The following is a 19,078-nucleotide window of genomic DNA, read 5'->3' as shown; positions in this document are numbered from 1 at the left end:
TTGGCTTGAAAACTATACCACACTAAACAAATATTTTTAAAAGTATATATTAAATTATACCCAATATTAAAGTATTCTCCCACCTTCAAAAAATTTAAAATTTCAAAAAAATGTTTTCTTCTAAAAATATCACTATGGTAAGTTAGCTCTGCAGGCTTGTTACCTCTGCAGGCACTCCAGCATTCTTGTTTGTTTTAATTCACATAATTGAAAACATTGTACCTCTGTGACCATGGTTCAGTCAGTTATATATTTAGCTTTTAATTAGTCGTCGCTATAAAATCCGGATACTTTTCGATTAGCTGTGCGGTAACTTTTATAAATTTGTTAAAAAAATTTTACTAATTGTCATTTTGAAAGTATCTAGTCATTTTTAATTAAAATCGAGAAAAAAAAGGGGAAAAGATATATAATATGTGAAATAAGTATTCACAAACAGTGTTCCTGTTTTTCGAGATAGTGTTCATGAAACTTGCGAACACGACGTTAGACGAGGTTTTTATTCAAGTCACTTTCTCTTATTATTCTTACAATCACATATATAAGTGACAATTCTTACGTCTTGAAATCACAGGTCTTCAGATGACGATTCTTATAATAAATAATAAATCAGGTAACAAATGCATGTATACAAGAAATATTACTCAAGTGAATCTCAAAATACATCTTCAAAAGACACCTTAAATACTGATCCTGGATCAATAATGGCTTCAAAAGACACCTTAAATACTGATCCTGAAGTACAGGCAGTAAAGAGCTTGCAGTGCACCCTAGTGTATAAAACACCATCCATTTGTTTATCTTATAAACTCAATTAATTTTTACTAATATTTTTAATAAACGGAGCTGCGTATACCGCCAACCAAATTTAATTTATGAGTTGTAGTCTTTTAAAAACCTTTTAAAAAGTATGAAAAATTAAGAAATTTAATAAAAGTTCTTTTATAAATTGAAACTAATTTTTCTCTAACTTTTGTCGTAATCGACGATTAGAGAAATTTTATTTCCACTTACATTTACTTCAGAAGAAAACTTTTAATTAAAAAGAATCGAAATATAAATTAAAAGAATAGATTATAAGAATTGAATTTGGCAGTTTTAACTGCAATTTTTAGAGGAGAGAATCCTCTCCTCCGAACCAAACGTTTCTCTATATTTAAAAAAAAAAAAAAAAAATATTTTTTATAAATATTTGAACGTTAAATTTAATTTTAGACATGAATGCCCGTCAAAGAGGCGTTTACATACATATCAAATAGGGAGTATATCAGTAATACTGAGAATGGATCGGTGGAGCAGGAGGGCTGCAACCCCCTCACATTTTATAAATGAAGGCACACAGCCCTTTCTAACATTACAATTTTTCACTCAATATTTGCGTACTTAAATTTATATAAATATTTTTTATAAAAATATGTATAAATTTACAATTAAAAAATATAAATAAATTTTTTGGTGTCTGAATTCTAAAAAAATGTCTCTACTTGAAGACAGCTTTAACATTATATTGGTAAAAACTGCTTCCAAATTATCCCTTACTCACGTAGTAAGAATATATGGTCTTATTGCTGACCAATGAGGAAGATTCTTGATTCCGCAGTGAACAGAAAAAAAAGACAGATAAATAATTTACTGGTAAACAATTTCTTTTATTAACTTTATTTTGATTTTAAAACAATTTGTATCATGAAGTTAAAATTGCTTGTTCGAATAATTCTTGATTGCCTATTTGTGAGGTTCAGATAATTCGGACCATATATATATGTTCAAAATGTAGAGAAAACAAGGGAAAAATTACAGAACAATAAAAAGGGGGAAAAAGAAAAATAATAATAAAAATAACAAAAAAAAAGAAAAAACATGGAAAAAAATTTTACGAAAAAATTACAACAAATAAATAAAATAGAACACAATAAGTAAAAATATCACGAAAAAACAAAAAGCAGAAAATAAAATATAAAGAAAAAACAGAGTCTAGCATAAAATGAAATCTATAAAGAGGATATAATCGTGTGAGCTGATGAAAAGATTATATCTTTTATTTTCAGGATTTTTTTAAAATTTTTCATCCATTCCCTTCCCCCGGTTTTTTGTTATTTTTATTATTGTTTTTCTTTTTTTCCCCTTTTTTTATTGCTCTGTAATTTTTCCCTTGTTTTCTCTACATTTTGAACTTATTTTATGAGTTCTATTTACTTGCAACTTNTTCAGAAAAGAACTAACATAAAAAGATTAATTGAAGCTTTTTATGTTGCATATATACAGGGAGGGCAGAAGTGCCCCCCCCCCCAACTTTTGAGATACTTCCGCGGTCACTGGAATGAAGTTATTTCCAAATTTGGAAACGGACTAAGTTAAAATGAATCAATGGTCGTTTAATATTATCTTTGTTTGATGATGTCACAAAGTAAAAAAAAAGAAAAAAATAAATCTTGATTACTCTCCTTATTCAAATTATTTTCTTAGGGACGTGATAATAGAACTGAAAGAGAAAAAATCCCGAACCCGGTTGAAATTTTAGAACCCCCCCCGTGTAAAAAAAAAAGTAAAAGAAGAAAGCAAGTTTACGAAAATAAAAGAGAGAGGTTCGATGAATCATTAACTAGAAAGGAAAAAAAAAAATAAAAAAATAAAAAAAACTTTTCTCGAGGGAAAGGAACAAACTTTCTCTTTGTATAGATGACGTGATGCTAACAAAAGAATCACTAAAAATAAAAACTTACTATCCAAGCAAATAAATTCAGGGAAGAAGAAAATGGTAAAAACATTTCTAAATAAAAACTAAAATATGAATTATTAACAACTTAAAAGAAATAAAAAGAAAAATAACTCCAGCAAAAATTACTAAAAAAATCATAGATGATACAATTGAACTGGTTTAATGAAGTACCTAAACTTTATGTTTGCATTTAAATGTTTTCTTTACGAGAATCAATTTACTTACGAAATTCACCCTTTAAAATTGCTTTGAATTGTATCAGATTATAATAATTTCAATACTCTATGGCTCTACACATATTTTCAGTTTTTAATATGGAGTTAAATAGGAAATAACAGGTTCGAAATGCAGGTATTTGAATGTTGATAATAGGTGATGTAACAAGGAATCGACCATCTATCGAAAAAACTGAATTCCGGGTTGTGGGAAATGTGAATAGTAATGTAAGCTACGGTTTAAAAAAAACAGAGAAAACGTGTAAAAAATTTGTCAAATAAAAAGAGAAGAAGAAAAAAAAAATTTAAAAACCGAAGATCTAAGGGGAAAAAAATGGAAAGACACAATCGCCTCACTAGTTCACACGGTTCTATCTGTAAAAAGGAGTGATTTCTAATATTGTATCAATATAGCCAAAGCAAAATATATCAATAAAATGGTGTGATGAGCACTAAAAATAATTAAAGCAAAACGAACGCATTAAGCAAAAAATATATCACGTAAAAAACAGAAAATAAATTGTACAGAAAAAAGAGGACGAAAAAAAAAAGCGAAATCTATAAAGCGAGTAGCGAATTGAAATGAACTTACTAAAAAAAACTTGCCAGAATAATTTTAAATATATTGGTAATAAGATTGGCAGATTACAAAACATGAAAACAGAAGCGCAAATGGAACCAAAAGCGCAAATAGAGGGCCCTTGTTTTACAGCGCGTTTTATCTGCAGTACTTAAGCGCGTTTGATTAGTTAGTCACCAAGGACTGGCCTGAAAATGGGTGTGTGTAAGGTAATAATATTATACTGGATAATTATAAGCTTATAATTAATAAGGTTGTTATTTAATTAAGCAATTAAAACAAATAGAGAGAGAGAGAGCGAATCATGATTTTCCTGTTTAACACAGAGTTTTAGCCACGAATTTGCACAAATTTCAGTTTGTCCTGAGAATTGCGACTGCCTGTGCGCAATGCTAATCTCCTTGCCACGATCGTGCTGTTGGTCATAAAATTGCGCAGTCTTAACGTGGAGAAAGAAAAAAAAATTACTTTAAAAATGAGACCTAAATTGAATTTTCAAAGATTTTAAGATTCAAAAATGCACATTATAAATTGAAATGTATTATCACGGTTTTCTTATCACTTTCTACTTGGCATAGAAATGGTTGCTTAAATTTCAATTAGTAATTTTTTTAATCGCTTTCCGCAGGCTATAGCCTGTTAAGCACATTATAATGAGCTTAAATTCAACTTCTAATCTTTTTAATCGTTTCTCATTAGCTTGGGTCTAAATTTCAAAGTAAAATTTTTAATCGTTTACGGTTAGCTAGGGTACTTTAATCAATTGAGATTTTAATGGATTTTATTAAAAATCATTTTGTAATTTTTAATTATTTTACTAGGGTGCATAAATTCCAATTTGTGATTTTTAATCATTTCCAATTAGGTATGATGCTTAGATTCCAATTGGGATATTTTATTGCTTCTGATTAGCTAGAGGGCTTGAATTCTAATTTGAGTGTAGTAGAGCTATTTCTCAAGCTCAGAACATTTCTTAATTGATTTTTTTACAGTGGGAAAAATATTCCATGATCATCATTCACCTTCAGATCGATGTGTTTGCCTTAAGAGTTAAGGCGGTCTATGCACAATGCTAACCTCATTGCCGCAATCACGCAGTTGGTTATGGAACCTACATGACCCCCTGGCTAACAGTGGGCTGTTTTAATTATTCCACAATGACACAATTCTTCCATTCATCCTCTATAATTAACCATCATCTTTAAGCATCTTATCCATAATTACTGATTCTTTGACTATATTTAAGTAATTTTAAATTTGCGTACTTTTACGAACTGTTTCTGGATGTATATTCAAACTATTGAAATATGCTGGTCAAATATCGGTATTGCAACTGGTGAATTTATTACTACCAAATTGACGCAGGCAAAAGATGCGTCAAAAACATGTTTGCAAATTGTTTAACGGTACACTGTTGCTTTACTGTAAAAGATGCGTTTGTATAATATGCAATCCTTTTTGGTTTGGTACGCAAATTCTGGGTTTGTATGATATTCTGGGGGCTGAAGCCAAGCCGATGGTTCAGGAGGAGCAGAGGTAAGGAAGAAGATCAAGATATGAAACCACTTTATCTTCTCCTCAGATGGCACATTCGAATGTTGCAATTTCGAATTATTTGTAATAGTAGTTGTAGTTGTTTATTTACGTTGCAATGCAGCTACACAATGGGGTATTGGCGATGGTCTGGGAAACATCCCTGAGGATGATCCGAAGACATGCAATCACAATTTTGATCCTCTGCAGAGGAGATGGCACCTCCGGTTCGGTAGCCTGACGACCTGCTCACGAAGTAGAGCACTTTACTATGGAACGTATTAACGAGTTCCAAAACTGCACACCCTCGGTCCCTTAGTAGCCTGGTGAAAGTGGTCACTCTAACCGCAGCCGGTGAGGCTTGACTAGGGTGTTCTGCTGAGAACTATGTCTCATGATCAGTCCACTGTGGGAGTGACTGTATGGATAGTGTTCTCAATATAAATGTAAACAACAGCAATCTACAGCTCTTAACCTGCTCTNTAATCACATGCCATTAAATTTGCTTTTATAACTTAACTTCATCGTTCTTTGTGTGTTTTTGCCTCATATAAAAACATAAACTCTGACGCCCTCTAGCGGTTTTGCGTTTTGTTTCGACCATGCATTCTTTGATAGAAATTGTTTGCTTGGATGTGTACTATCACTTCCTAAATTTTATGCCAATCTTTTTAGAATCATCCTATATATATAGTATTCCATTATCACCATCCAGCTTCAGATTGATCGGTTATTTCAACTTGTCCTGTGAGTTGAGGCTGCCTGTGCTCTCTTTGCCACAATCATGCCGTTGGTCATGAAATTGTGGAATCTTAATGTAGAGGTAAAGAAAAGAAATTACTTTAAATATGATACCTAAATTGAATTTTCAGAGATTTTAAGATTAAAAAGTGCGCATCATAAGTTGAAATGCATCATCACTTTTTTCTTATCACTTTTTACGTGGCATAGAAATGGTTGCTTAAATTTCAATTAGTAATTTTTTTTAATGGTTTACCACAGGCTAATGTGCTTAAATTCAACTTCTAATCTTTTTAATCGTTTCTCATTAGCTTGGGTCCCTAAAACTCTACGTAAAATTTTTAATCGCTTACGATTAGCTAGGGTACTTTAATCAATTGAGATCTTAATGGATTTTATTAAAAATCATTTTGTGATTTTTAATTATTTTACTAGGGTGCATAAATTCCAATTTGTGATTTTTAATCATATCCAATTAGGTATGATGCTTAAATTCCAATTGGGATATTTTATTGCTTCTGATTAGCTAGAGGGCTTGAATTCTAGTTTGAGTGTAGTAGAACTATTTCCCTAGCTCAGAACATCTCTTAATTTATTTTTTTGCAGTGGGAAAAATATTCCATGATCATCATTCACCTTCAGATCAATGTGTTTGCCGTAAAAGTTAAGGCGGTCTATGCACACTGCTAACCTCATTGCCGCAATCATATAGTTGGTCATGGAGCCTCCATGACCCCCTGGCTAACAGTGGGCTGTTTTAATTATTCCACAAAGACGCAATTCTTCCATTCATCTCTATAATTCAGCAATCATCTTTAAGCATCGGATCCATAATTACTGATTCTTTGACTATATTTAAGTAATTATAAATTTGCGTACTTTTCCAAACTGTTTCTGGGTGTATATTCAAACTATTGAAATATGCTGGTCAAATATCGGTATGGCAAATGGTGAATTTATTACTACCAAATTGACGCAGGCAAAAGAAGCGTCAAAAATATGTTCGCAAATTGTTTAACGGTACACTGTTGTTTTACTGTAAAAGATGCGTTTGTATAATATGCAATCCTTTTTGGTTTGGTACGCAAATTCTGGGTTTGTATGATATTCTGGGGCTGAAGCCAAGCTGATGGCTCAAGAGAAACAGAGGTAAGGAAGAAGGTCAAGATATGAAACCACTTTATCTTCTCAAATAGCACATTCGAATGTTGCAATTTCGAATTATTTGTAGTAGTTGTAGTCGTTTATTTACGCTGCAATGCAGCTACACAATGGTATTGGCGATGGTCTGGGAAACATCCCTGAGGATGATCCGAAGACATGCACTCACAATTTTGATCCTCTGCAGAGGAGATGGCACCTCCGGTTCGGTAGCCTGACGACCTGCTCACGAAGTAGAGCACTTTACTATGGAACGTATTAACGAGTTCCAAAACTGCACACCCTCGGTCCCTTAGTAGCCTGGTGAAAGTGGTCACTCTAACCGCAGCCGGTGAGGCTTGACTAGGGTGTTCTGCTGAGAACTATGTCTCATGATCAGTCCACTGTGGGAGTGACTGTATGGATAGTGTTCTCAATATAAATGTAAACAACAGCAATCTACAGCTCTTAACCTGCTCTACTTCCGGTTAGAAAGTATACAGCTGTTTAATACTGCTTATTCTGCAAGGCGATATTTTTAAGCAGATAATTTGTTTTTACTTAGGGAAATAAACTATATAATTTCTGAGTTCAAATTTGATGTACTTCATAAGATATGATAGCTATAAAGTAATTCTGGGAAGTTTGCAGAGAAAATTTGATTTAGTTATTTATAAATGTTTTGCTGAAAAAGTGCGCACTGTCTTGGCTGACCGCCCTCTTATAACCCTAAACTTTGGCGATCAGCTGAAATGGGTGATTGCCAAACGAAATCTATCGCCAACTGCTTGGATGCNAGCGGTCAGCCAAGCAACAGCCGAAAAAGTGACATGGCTGCTAGATTTAGAAAGAACTCGCTTTTTCGGCAGTCCTGTTTTGGCCTCTTTTTACTTGCGTATTACTGTTTGTTCTTGTTGCATGTCCTGCACCATTATACGTTAGTGTTAGAATATTGTTCGAGTATCGAGATTAGGTTCGTTTTACAAATTATCATTTAGGTATAAATTTCGAAGTTGCTATATTGTTGAAAGGGGGAAAGAATTGTTTTATAACGATTCTTTTTTTTTTCTTTCTTTCTTCAAATGATGATTCTTGCGTCTTGAAATGACAAGTCTTCAAATAACAATTCTTTTTTAAACAGAAATCATAAATCAAGTAGCAAATACTCGGATAGAAGAAATACTAGTCAAGTTCGTTCACGCTGTGAACCATATGATTTCAAAATACACCGGAAACAATAACTCGGAACTATAGACCTTAAAGAGCTTGTAGCGCTTCCTAGTGCAGAAACCATCCATTTTATAGTCAAATTCTCCTTCTCTAAATTGAATTAAAAAAACTGAAATTTATTAGTAATATTACGAAAACTAATTAGGATTTAGTTAGATTGAATACAAACAAATTAATAATAAGAAATAATAACTCTTAAAAACTAAATGTATTGGAGATTCCATCGATAATATATCGTATCGATTTAATGTTGCTTCATTTTTGTTAATAAATTTTCTGTTAGAGGTCGCGTCTATGAAGGACTTTTGCAATGCAGTAAATGTGTGTCTCTTGTTTTGAGTACTGAGAAACTACAGTTTTTCATTTTTAACCCAGTTCTTGTTTCTAAAAATAAATTGTTTGTACTTTTAATTAATTATATTAAAAATGTATAGCTATTGCAATATCTTGTTAACTGTAGGGATCTTTATACTCACACAGATCTCTTTAGGTAAGAAATGAAAATGAATATTACATATTTTTAAATAATTCTCTTTACGTATATTAAACATTCAATATTGCCGGTCCATGTCTTGAAGCAACATTTTTTAAATAAGTTTAGCTTTTTCGCGTCAATAAACATGTTTTATTTTTCATTTCAAACTTAAATTCAAACAAATATAAATTTTCTTGCTTTCCTCTTTTCAGTCCTTAAACATTTTTGTGGGAAAGTACTTGTTTACTGAAATTGATATCGCTAGATTATTTATTATTTTTTTTGTAGCATGTATGAAATGAAATTTAAAAAATAATGTATTTATAGCAAGTTGACTTTTCATTATATCTTTCATTGATAACTAGTGAATATCTGAAAGCTACTATATTTCGTTTACTTTATTTTTTACAATTATATTCTATATTTTATGTATTCTATTATGTATAAAATTTAAAGGAATTCGTATGTATTTACATAAATTACATACTTTATGAATCACATTCCTTTCATTAGTTATTAAAGATTAGTGTATTGAGTTCAGTGATATTTCATCCTTTTAATTGAGTAAATTAGTCCTTATTTTACTCTCCACAGAAATTACGCTGATCGAAATTTTGAGCTATTCTATTGAAGCTATTGTATGCAGTGCCACTTATACATATTCCCAGCAGAAAAGTTGGGCTAGTTAAGAATTCAAAAGATAATTAGAATCTATGAAAATACACTATTTTTCTTGTATTTTTAAAATCCATTCTTGTTTTATGTATAATGAAAGTTTTACTGTACTCTAAAAAAAAATTGTTTATTTAAATAAAATTACTAATCACACATTTCAGATTATTAATAATGATTTTAATTTTCTATTTTTTTTAAATTTGCTTAAAGAATCTTTTTCTATCCTTTTTTTTATTTCAAAAAAGTTGTTAATGATACTTTTGACATAGTTAATTTTTAACTGAGACTATTGTGTGAAATACCACTTCTGAATCCTACTGACACAGATTTCTAAGTGAAGTACTGGGCTAGACATATTGATTAATCTACTTGGAGAAATCTATCAGATATTAATTTGTGTTATGTGGATATTTATGCTTCAACAGAAGAATTAAATCTATGCTTCAATCAAGCTTTTAATAATTAGTGTTCTGCAGTATCATCATTAGTAAATAAACAAATATCACACTAATTGAATTTATGCCTACTATTTTTTTAAAAAATGAAATAGAAATGAAGGTAAAATTTTCCAAAAAATATGTCTTTTATGAAGAAAATATTTTAGTGTCAGTCAATGCCAGGTTAGAAAAAAAATTTATTTTAATGACATATAAAAGTTTCCTCTCAAATTGGACATAAATTGTTCTACAGGATCTTAGATTAGTCTATGACAGATCTTTGAGCACTTTCTGCTTTATGTTGTACTCCTTTTTTAAAATTGTGTGTCTTTTGCTTGTTTGATTTTTTTCTCAAAAAAAGCAAAAAGCTTAAAAGAGGCTGATTTATTTCTTAAAAAATATATATTTTAAATTTTGTGATAGTAAAGTGTTAAATATTATACAACACTGACTTAATTTTAATAAGTTTAAAATTTTTGAAAGTAAACTCTAGTTTTCTTTTACAAGTAAATCTTTCTCGATTTGTATGGGTTGCTTATAAGAATGAATGAATTAATTGTAAAATCAACTAGTTTTCTTTTTTTTTTTTTGCAAAATAAATGTTAATTGTAGATGAATGATTAATAAATTCAAGAACTAAAAAGAATTTAAAATTTGGCATTTCTTAAATATTAGAAATAAGCTAAACAAATCTTTCAATCTTGACATTCTTCAATAATGTAATATGCCAAACAAAATGTTGTTCGGAAATGTTGAAAATTTTGTTCAGTATCCTAATATTTTACTTCAAATAGTATGTTTTGATATAATCATGTTGGGAAAATGCAAGAATCTGTTCTTAAATTTCTTTTAACCATTTTGTTTCTAATTTTATTGCCCAAAAATGAATGAATTTTAAATTATAAGCAGTTAAACTNGTCCGGATGAGATGGAGCGTTATCTAAAAACAAAATTGCTTTGCAAGGCAATTTTTTTTTTCTCAATGCTTTCCGTGTTTCTGGAACAAAATGTTCTAGAAACCATTGTTTGAAAATTTCTCGATTCATCCATGCACTTTTCTGATTTTTGCACTTTTCTGATCAAATTTGGCACCTCGAATTAAGCGGAACCTCGGACTTCTGAGACTCGAACTTTCGAGACTCTACTGTATATCTTTTCTAGATTTTATATATTGTTTTTTAACATCAGTATTTCACTTTTTAAAATTGTTTCTTTTGTTTTTCTGACTATCAGTAATTTTTATTTCAAATCATTATTAATTTTTAAAAAAATCCTAAGTTAGGCCTCGTTCACTGTCAGTTAATCAGGCTCTCAAAATATGTTTTGCCTTAGGTGTAAAGTTCCATAATTTGTACTTTGTGTCAAGTGTTAGAGAACAAACTGATTTCAATTTTGTATTTTTTAATTGAATCTATAACTTTAAATTGTTTAGCTATATTATCTTAACTTGTTTCCTGTTCTTTAAAAATGCAATAAAAAATAAAAGCATTTTTTTTTGCACAAATTTTTAAAAATAACCATCAGTTTAAAAGATGAGTGATAATATGCTTCAAATAATACCATATCTAATAATATTTTAATATAACACATTGATCAAGTGATATTTCAATTTAATACAAAAGATTATGAAGATAGAAGTTCTTTACTTTTTTGAGAAATTAAGTTAATGGTGTGTAATATATTTTCATTCAGTATCCTATGTAATTTTTAGTTTGATTTAAAGTTTTGTTGAACCTGCTTCTGTGAAACTGTTATTTATAATTTGGTTAAAACTCTTTCCTATTTTCTTAGGCACTAGTATAGAATGTTATAATTGCCGTTCAGACGTTGATAGTAATTGTGCTGCTGAACATCCTGATCCAAAATTCTTGACTAATTGCAGTGCTCTTAAAGAAGGTCCTAAATATCAAGCTTGTCGTAGAATTGAGAATTTTGTGGATTTTACAGTTGTTGGGCGTAAGAATTTATTATGTGCTTATAAATTTATTGTAATATAGTAGATTGTTACTTTTATGATTACTTAATGCTTGGTGAAATTAATCTCTTTATGTAGAAAGGGCTCTAGGTTATACACCATAAACATAATTTATTTCAAATTTTACACATTGATAGGAAAATTAGAAAATAGTTTGTTTTTCAGCTTTCTTGGAAAGTAGTTAACAGAACTAAAACCTTTTTTGCATACTAAGATTCAATTATTTAAACTATTTTCTGATTATTTCATATTGTCAAAAATTAACATGTAAAGGCATTTTGTCATTGGCAGTGACATAAATTCATTTATTTCACTTGTGTTTTGGAAAATAAAACTAAAATCAATAGATTTTAGTTTTGACATTTTTCAAATACTTTTTACATGAAGTTAGGATTAACAAATCTGTTTTACAAATGCTTAGTAAAATTCTTTAGCTGTTTCTATGACTTTAACTCTAAGTATAAACAATTTACTTTGCCTTTAAGTAAATCTTAGTTGAGCATTTCAGGAATAATTACATAAGTTAATAAAAATTAAAAGTTATTTCAAAAGTAATTTGTATATAGTTCAACATTATTATAAAATCTAGAATATCATAGAATATTTGGCAACAGAAATTTTTTTATGGTATGGAATAGAAAAACTAGCTGATAGCATAAATAGTTTTAGCCATTAAATATGCATTTAATTTTAACATAATATTATAGTCTGTATCAAAAAAACGTTTAATGTGCAAAATAGTATAAGTAGTGTAAAAATAATTTAAACTAAACTTGTGAACATTTTCAAGTACATAAATCAGTAGTTGATTCGTTTTAAAATCTCAGAAAAAAAATTATTGAATGTTAAATATAAATTAAAAAGCTTATTGAACATGAGACAACTAAAGCTCTTTAAGTAACGAAAAAATAAGAAGAATAACAGTAAGTTTGTGGCGTAACTACCACTACGAATATTAAACATCAATTCACTGGTATATAAGACATGCTAACTTGATTCAATCACGAGGTACCTTTTGATAGATGAAGGTTGGCATGATTGATAACTCTGCCCCCACATTGGTGACTCGGACGTGATTTGAACATGCGGTAACGCCCACTTCGATCTGGTAACGCCTACTTCGATGGATAGTCCACATTAAACAGTTGACTTGCTATTTGTGACTATGACATTATCCACCTCCTCACGCTGTTGCTGCTCAGTCTCGTCTCAATCATACACAACGTCAGCCTGCATACACTCGACTGCTAAAGGCAACACAGGAGCGACTACTACCGTGAAGTTAATACACCTCTCACATTCAGCACTCAAAAACCCGGTGACCTTAAATCCAGCTCTCCCGGTCGTTCACAAGTACAGCAACTAGGTATCTGTTCATCGAATTCTCTCTGATAAAATTCTGGTGGGGGAGTATTGTGACGTAACTACCACTACGAATATTAAGCATCAATTCACTGGTATATAAGACATGCTAACTTGATTCAATCACGAGGTACCTTTTGATAGATAAAGGTTGGCATGGTCGATAACTCGGCCTCCACATTGGTGACATGGGTGAAAGAAGAAATCACCCCTCATTGGTGATTTCTTCTTTCAGCTTTTTGAAAGGATCGTCTGCGTCAGGAGTTATAATGAGATCCCTTACAACTGCGGCTACTTCAGGAGGAAGGTGGGCGAGGCAGTAGTTAAACTTTGTTTTTCTCTCTGTAATCGGCTTCGGTGTTGCAAGCTGGAGAGTTGCTTCGACCATATGGAACCATAGGTGTGGATCAGAGATATTGAAGAGGGAAATTTTAACTGCAGACGATTCTGCCATAGTTGCAGTTTCCTATTAATCCAAGAATAATACAAGAAGCAAAAACAGGAAAGATGAAAAATAAAAGTTGCTTGTACCATCGGACGTCCAGGTCACCATTGAAGTAAGCGAAGATAGCTCCTTTGTAATACAAATATTTTATTGAACATATTTACATTATATACAAGTTGGTTTGAATTACAAGAAACATCATCACAGCAGGTGATGGGAGAAATACTGGCAGGTTGCCATATGCGTGCTTGCTGGCATTTATACAATTTATATTATTATCCATGAATTTCCGAGTTAAGACATACTTTCACTCTTGAGGTGCTCTCTCTTCTCAAACAAAAGTTGCACCTTCCAAACTTAATTTGCAAAAGGCCAATGACTGGGTAGCTTGGCTTGCCCAAATGCCATTTGAAGCAACAACAGGTTATCTAATATTTTTAGTTCGTTGGTGAAAAGGGAAAAAAATGTTTTATTTATTACTGTGGCTAAATGTAATAAATAATTATGTTAAAGGCTTTTTATTATTGCAGAGGAACCAACTAAACGTGTTATTCGACAATGTGCTGCTGATGTAGACAAAGAAAGGCCATGCTATTATCGTGCTGGTTTTGGAGGCAGATCCAATGTGTGTGATTGTTTTCAAAACAAATGCAATTACGCTTCTACCATCATCAATTCAGTCCTTGTCACTGCAATATGTGCATTTGCTGCTTTCATATTTCTGTGATATTTTTAAGTCAAAGCATTTGTAGGTATCCTAAGTCATATTGAAACACAAATGTTATAACAACCCATATTATGAGAAAACCACATGTCTATTTTATACCACGAAAGAGAAATTATAGGAAAAAACAAATGCTTGTTTTTTGTTTACCTATCATTGTTTGAAAACGAGGTTTATGTTCTGTTTTCTCTCTGTGGAAATTATGTTTTATGTTATATGTTAATACTATGCAAATATCATGATATGTTGAGTAATTTGTTAAAGCTATGCTGGATTTTGAGGAAAATTTGAGTGTTTCTTTTATTAGTATTCCTATTTTTATTTATTCCTGTTTAAATACAAAATATATTTATCATGACCTGCTCATCAATCATAAAAAATTTTTCTTTATTAGATGAGTAATATGATTGTAAATATGTTTGAAAGTTTTTAAAATGTAAAAGAAATTTAAATAACATACTCATTTCCTGCCATTAATCCTACTACAAACATATATTTACAAGTTTTATGTGAAATATTAAAAGTATAACTAGTTTTCACATGTTAAAATTTTTTGTTTTAACTCATTCAAAATTTCCTATATAAATTTTTTTACTGTTATTGCTACTAAAATTTTTTATTGCTGTATATAATAACTTCTGTAAGTATTATGTTATTACATATATTTTGCTTTTAATGAAAGCAGAAACTGAATGAAAAATTATATAAAATTCACATTTGGGAAAAATTTATAGAATCGTTTAAAGTGTTAATTTCGTTTATCGTTCATTCATTGAGCTATTAATACTTAAATATTCATTACGGATTGTACAATCAAAAGGGTACTTAATATTTTTTTTTTCCCTTTAAAGTTGTCGTGGTTTTCAATATTTTTTTAATTTTAACTTTTCGTGAATTTATTTAATCACTAGTTAAATTTTTTTGTTTGTTTTTCGTGTAAGAACTTAAGTTACACCACATAGCATAAAATAAAAGTTAATTGTCATCAGAGAATAAACTGCATCCATTAGAAAGTAAATTGTTTTGTACACTTTTAGAGTCATGTTACTTTTTCCCAGGAATAAAATTGTGATTATCAAATGTATTTAATTATCTTTTTTTTATGTATGTTATATTTTTTCATTGACATAATTTTTCTGTTTTATATTAGATGTCCTTAATATTTTGGTGTAATTTATTTTTCTAAAACACTTTGTTTTACTTTAATTATTAGTTTTATTTGTTTTAAAAGAAATTACTAGCATTGAAATTGAATTCTTAAATTACTTGAGCTTATGTTTGTTAAATTAGTTTTATTTCTAAGCTTTAAGTTGTTACCTAAGCTTAGAAAACATAAAATTAGTTTATTAATAACTCCATGACATGTTATTGAGTTTCTAATTGTTAATTTTTTATAGCAATTGCATTGTGATTTATTTTATTATTATTTTTTTTTATACAGTTTATTCATATTTGATTGTTTCTTTATTTTTTATGTTTCAATCTCAATCTATTCAAAATGTTTTGATTATTACTGATACACAATGTACTGATTTGAAAAAAAATTTTATTATTTTATTTTTTGATCGACTTTGTTAAGTTTGTCTAGTCTATTTTTTCTTGTATTCATATGGAAGTTAACTAAGTCTGTTCAAAGGCTTTTTTGTCACTGTTTGCACAATTTTTCAGAAAGGAAATAAAAACTAAATGCTTTAAGACTCTCTTTTGGAGTTATTGTTATTATGAACAGTTTTTTTTTCATCTTCATATTTATTATAACTTATGAAATAAAAGTTTATATTTAAAAATATGATAAATAATATTAAATGCCAAAATATTTAATTTGAGATTAAAATGTTTGTGTCAAGAGGCAATTTATTTGCTGTTACAAATAATTTGTTTCTGATCTAAGAATCCTTAAAGACATTTACTTAATGTATGTTTTAGTATTATATTTCAAACTTTTATATTTGTTCATTTTTTAGGATGTTTTTTAGTCTTATAGACTTGAAAATGTTTATCTTATTTATATCAATGTTGAGGGCATTCATTTGAGTATATTAATTTTTATAAGATTGTTTTATTAATATTTTTTATTTATTTNATTTTATTTTCTTTTATTTTTTTTTTTTTTTTTTTTTTAATAATTAGACTTAAACTTTTAGATATTTACTCTTCCACTGTTGCATGTAGATTTAGTATGATTATTCTAAGAATTACTCTATACGTTTAGGATTCAATAGACTTTCAATCACAAACTACTATAAATGCATAAGCTAAATTAAGATTTTTTCTTAATATTCTAGGCTATGTAATGTAAATATTCATTCCAATATTTGCCTAATGTTGTGAGTGAAAGCAATAGTTTTGCTTGTACTATCTATGACTTACTAGTATGGTTTTTTCAGTTATATGTTCATTATTAAAAAAAAATTGAATAAAAAATTTAAAATGCTTTTTACAGAGGTATTTTTCCTCCAAATATCTTAGTCATTTTGTTAATTTCTTTTGAGATTTTTCATTTTTGGGGCCAACTGACTTCAATCAAAGCATTTCACATTCCACCAAGTTATTTTTACCGATATTGTTTTTTATTATTATAAATGTATAACATCATCAGAGTGTATAAGAATCTCTTGTAATTTTATACTCTTGATTCAATTATAGCCTTTCAACTATGTGTTATTACAATATTTCAAAGTATGAAAAAATATTTTAAATCCATTGGGGAAAAAAAATATTTGCAAAATCTGAGGAATATCTGATGAGTATTTCATACTTAAAATTCATAAAGTTATAACGCTTTTTATGTTCTTTAGCTTTTTGTTTTTATAGAATAGGCTATTGCCATTATTCATTTATATTAATCATATTTAAGTAAATTTTGAATTTTGTACAAATATGTCTGATTAGGAATTATGTATTTATGATTAGGTTTTATCAAATTTACATTGTCTCTCAATATATGACTCATAATTGTTTTATTTCTGAGTATTAATTGTCTCATAATTGTTTTACCAATGAAGATCAAACCTTATATTTTCAGTATAGCTCTAAAATCTATAAAAATTAGATGCTTCAGATCAGTAAAAAGATGAAGCTTAAGAAAAGTCTGCTTTTAGTTCACTAAAGCATGCCATTATCGACTTTAAAACTTTTTTTTCCCAATTTATTTATTGTAAGTTAGTTAATGTGACTAATTTACTATATTTTGAGAATGCAAGTAGAGTTAAATTATAAATTGGGAGTTGCCAATGAAATAACTTAAAAATAAAGTAATAGCAGAGATAAAAAGAGTTTAAAAAAAAAGCTGAAAGTTCATACTTTCATTGAATTTTTGCAAATTTAATTGCATTTTGGCTAATTATTAGAATTAATGCCTATTTTTATTGACATGTTCTTTGCCCATCTGAAACATGGATCATTAGCTAGAGATGAGCCTTGTATAATAGACAAGCTTGGTCCCCAAGTCTGGTTTAATATTTTACTTTAAGTCCAAACTTGCTGAAGTCTAAGATTCCATAAATCGGGCAAATTTCAAAATTAGCAGAATTGTAAAAAGGACCAATATTTAATTTTTGAGATTATTTGAAGATCAAGATATATATTTTATTTTGTTTGAAAGTTATAAGAAAGTAAATAATAACCATTTGTCTCATCTTTTATATGTATTTCTAAAGATTGTGTTCTTAGTTATGTTTGACTAGTAAACCTCTATGCACAACAAAAGCTTTAATCTCTGAATCATTAATCCACTATGATTTAGTAGTTATTGTGTTTTTAAAAATAAATAATATTAAACTATGTGCTCAAAATTATTTATTGCAATGATATTGCATAAATTAAAAGTACTATATTGATAATTTTTTATTTATCAGTAAACATTAATCATTTAAAATACATTACATAGTATGTTGTCTTATTTTCTTTCATCAAAATTTTGCTAATTGTCAAAAGTTAATTGTATTAACACATAGTTCTAAGTTCAAAACTTAAAATAAGAAACATGCTTGAATATTTAAAAGTTATTTATTTCAAAATTTTGATTTATTGCTATTGTGTGACAATTTAGTAAATAACGTTACATAACAGCTGCATATTGAAGTTTCATTAATATTTTTTTTTTATTGTCTAAAATTTACTTAAATTTTGATGAACATATGTAAGAGTTTTTGCAATTTGTACATCATAACTAGTGTGTTTTTTTTTTTGTTTTTTTTTTAATTCTCATGTGATGTAGAGAATGTAGACATATAGGATGTAGTGCATTTAACATAGGTAAATGTTTGTTTAAATGTTCAACAGTATGACTGCCTAAAATCCAAGTTTGTTCTGCTTCTTCTGTTATGTCTCATAGCACTTATTTGTACATTTTTGCAGGTATAACTAGAAACAGATATGTTTGTAGAAAACCTAAGTTTGTAAATAATGTTAAAAACATGTTAATGTAATGCAAAAATGATTAGTAATAAAGTTATAATGTCAAAACGGTGTGCTTCTTTAACTAGTGTTAATTTTTATGATAATTATAGTAATGATTTCTTCTTACTTATGAACGCTAATTTTAACTCTTAATGGACGCACTACCATCTAAGCGGCATAGCATTATGCCGCTTCAAATGTTGCGTACATGGCGGCAAAAATCAATTTATTTTCTACTTTCCAATTAACTTAATTATAAGTAACGTTATGAATAATTGTACTTGATCTTGTGACGTGGTAGTGGGAAGTAAATTTAAAATATTCCTCAACCGTTAAGGATTAATATTGAATGAATGCTTTATACAAAGGGGCCAATTATTACGATTTCGTTGTCAAATTTACGGTCACAGTTAGGTTAGTAAAAAG

The 19,078-nt window shown here is 29.1% G+C and overlaps 1 protein-coding gene across 1 annotated transcript; it reads left to right on the top strand.

Moving 5' to 3' along the window:
- Positions 1 to 8,428: 8,428 nt before the first annotated feature.
- LOC107447216 (uncharacterized) lies at positions 8,429 to 18,718 on the top strand. Its single transcript, XM_016062081.3, has 3 exons — positions 8,429 to 8,648; positions 11,537 to 11,701; positions 14,058 to 18,718. The coding sequence occupies exons 1-3, from the start codon at positions 8,585 to 8,587 to the stop codon at positions 14,252 to 14,254; spliced, it is 426 nt and encodes a 141-aa protein (XP_015917567.1). The 5' UTR covers positions 8,429 to 8,584; the 3' UTR covers positions 14,255 to 18,718.
- The last annotated feature ends 360 nt before the right edge of the window (positions 18,719 to 19,078 follow it).

This window comes from Parasteatoda tepidariorum, chromosome 7, assembly GCF_043381705.1.
Source record: "Parasteatoda tepidariorum isolate YZ-2023 chromosome 7, CAS_Ptep_4.0, whole genome shotgun sequence".
Lineage (NCBI taxonomy): Eukaryota > Metazoa > Arthropoda > Arachnida > Araneae > Theridiidae > Parasteatoda > Parasteatoda tepidariorum.
Note: the sequence above shows the minus strand (reverse complement) of the source record. Positions and strands in the feature narration are given on the sequence as shown.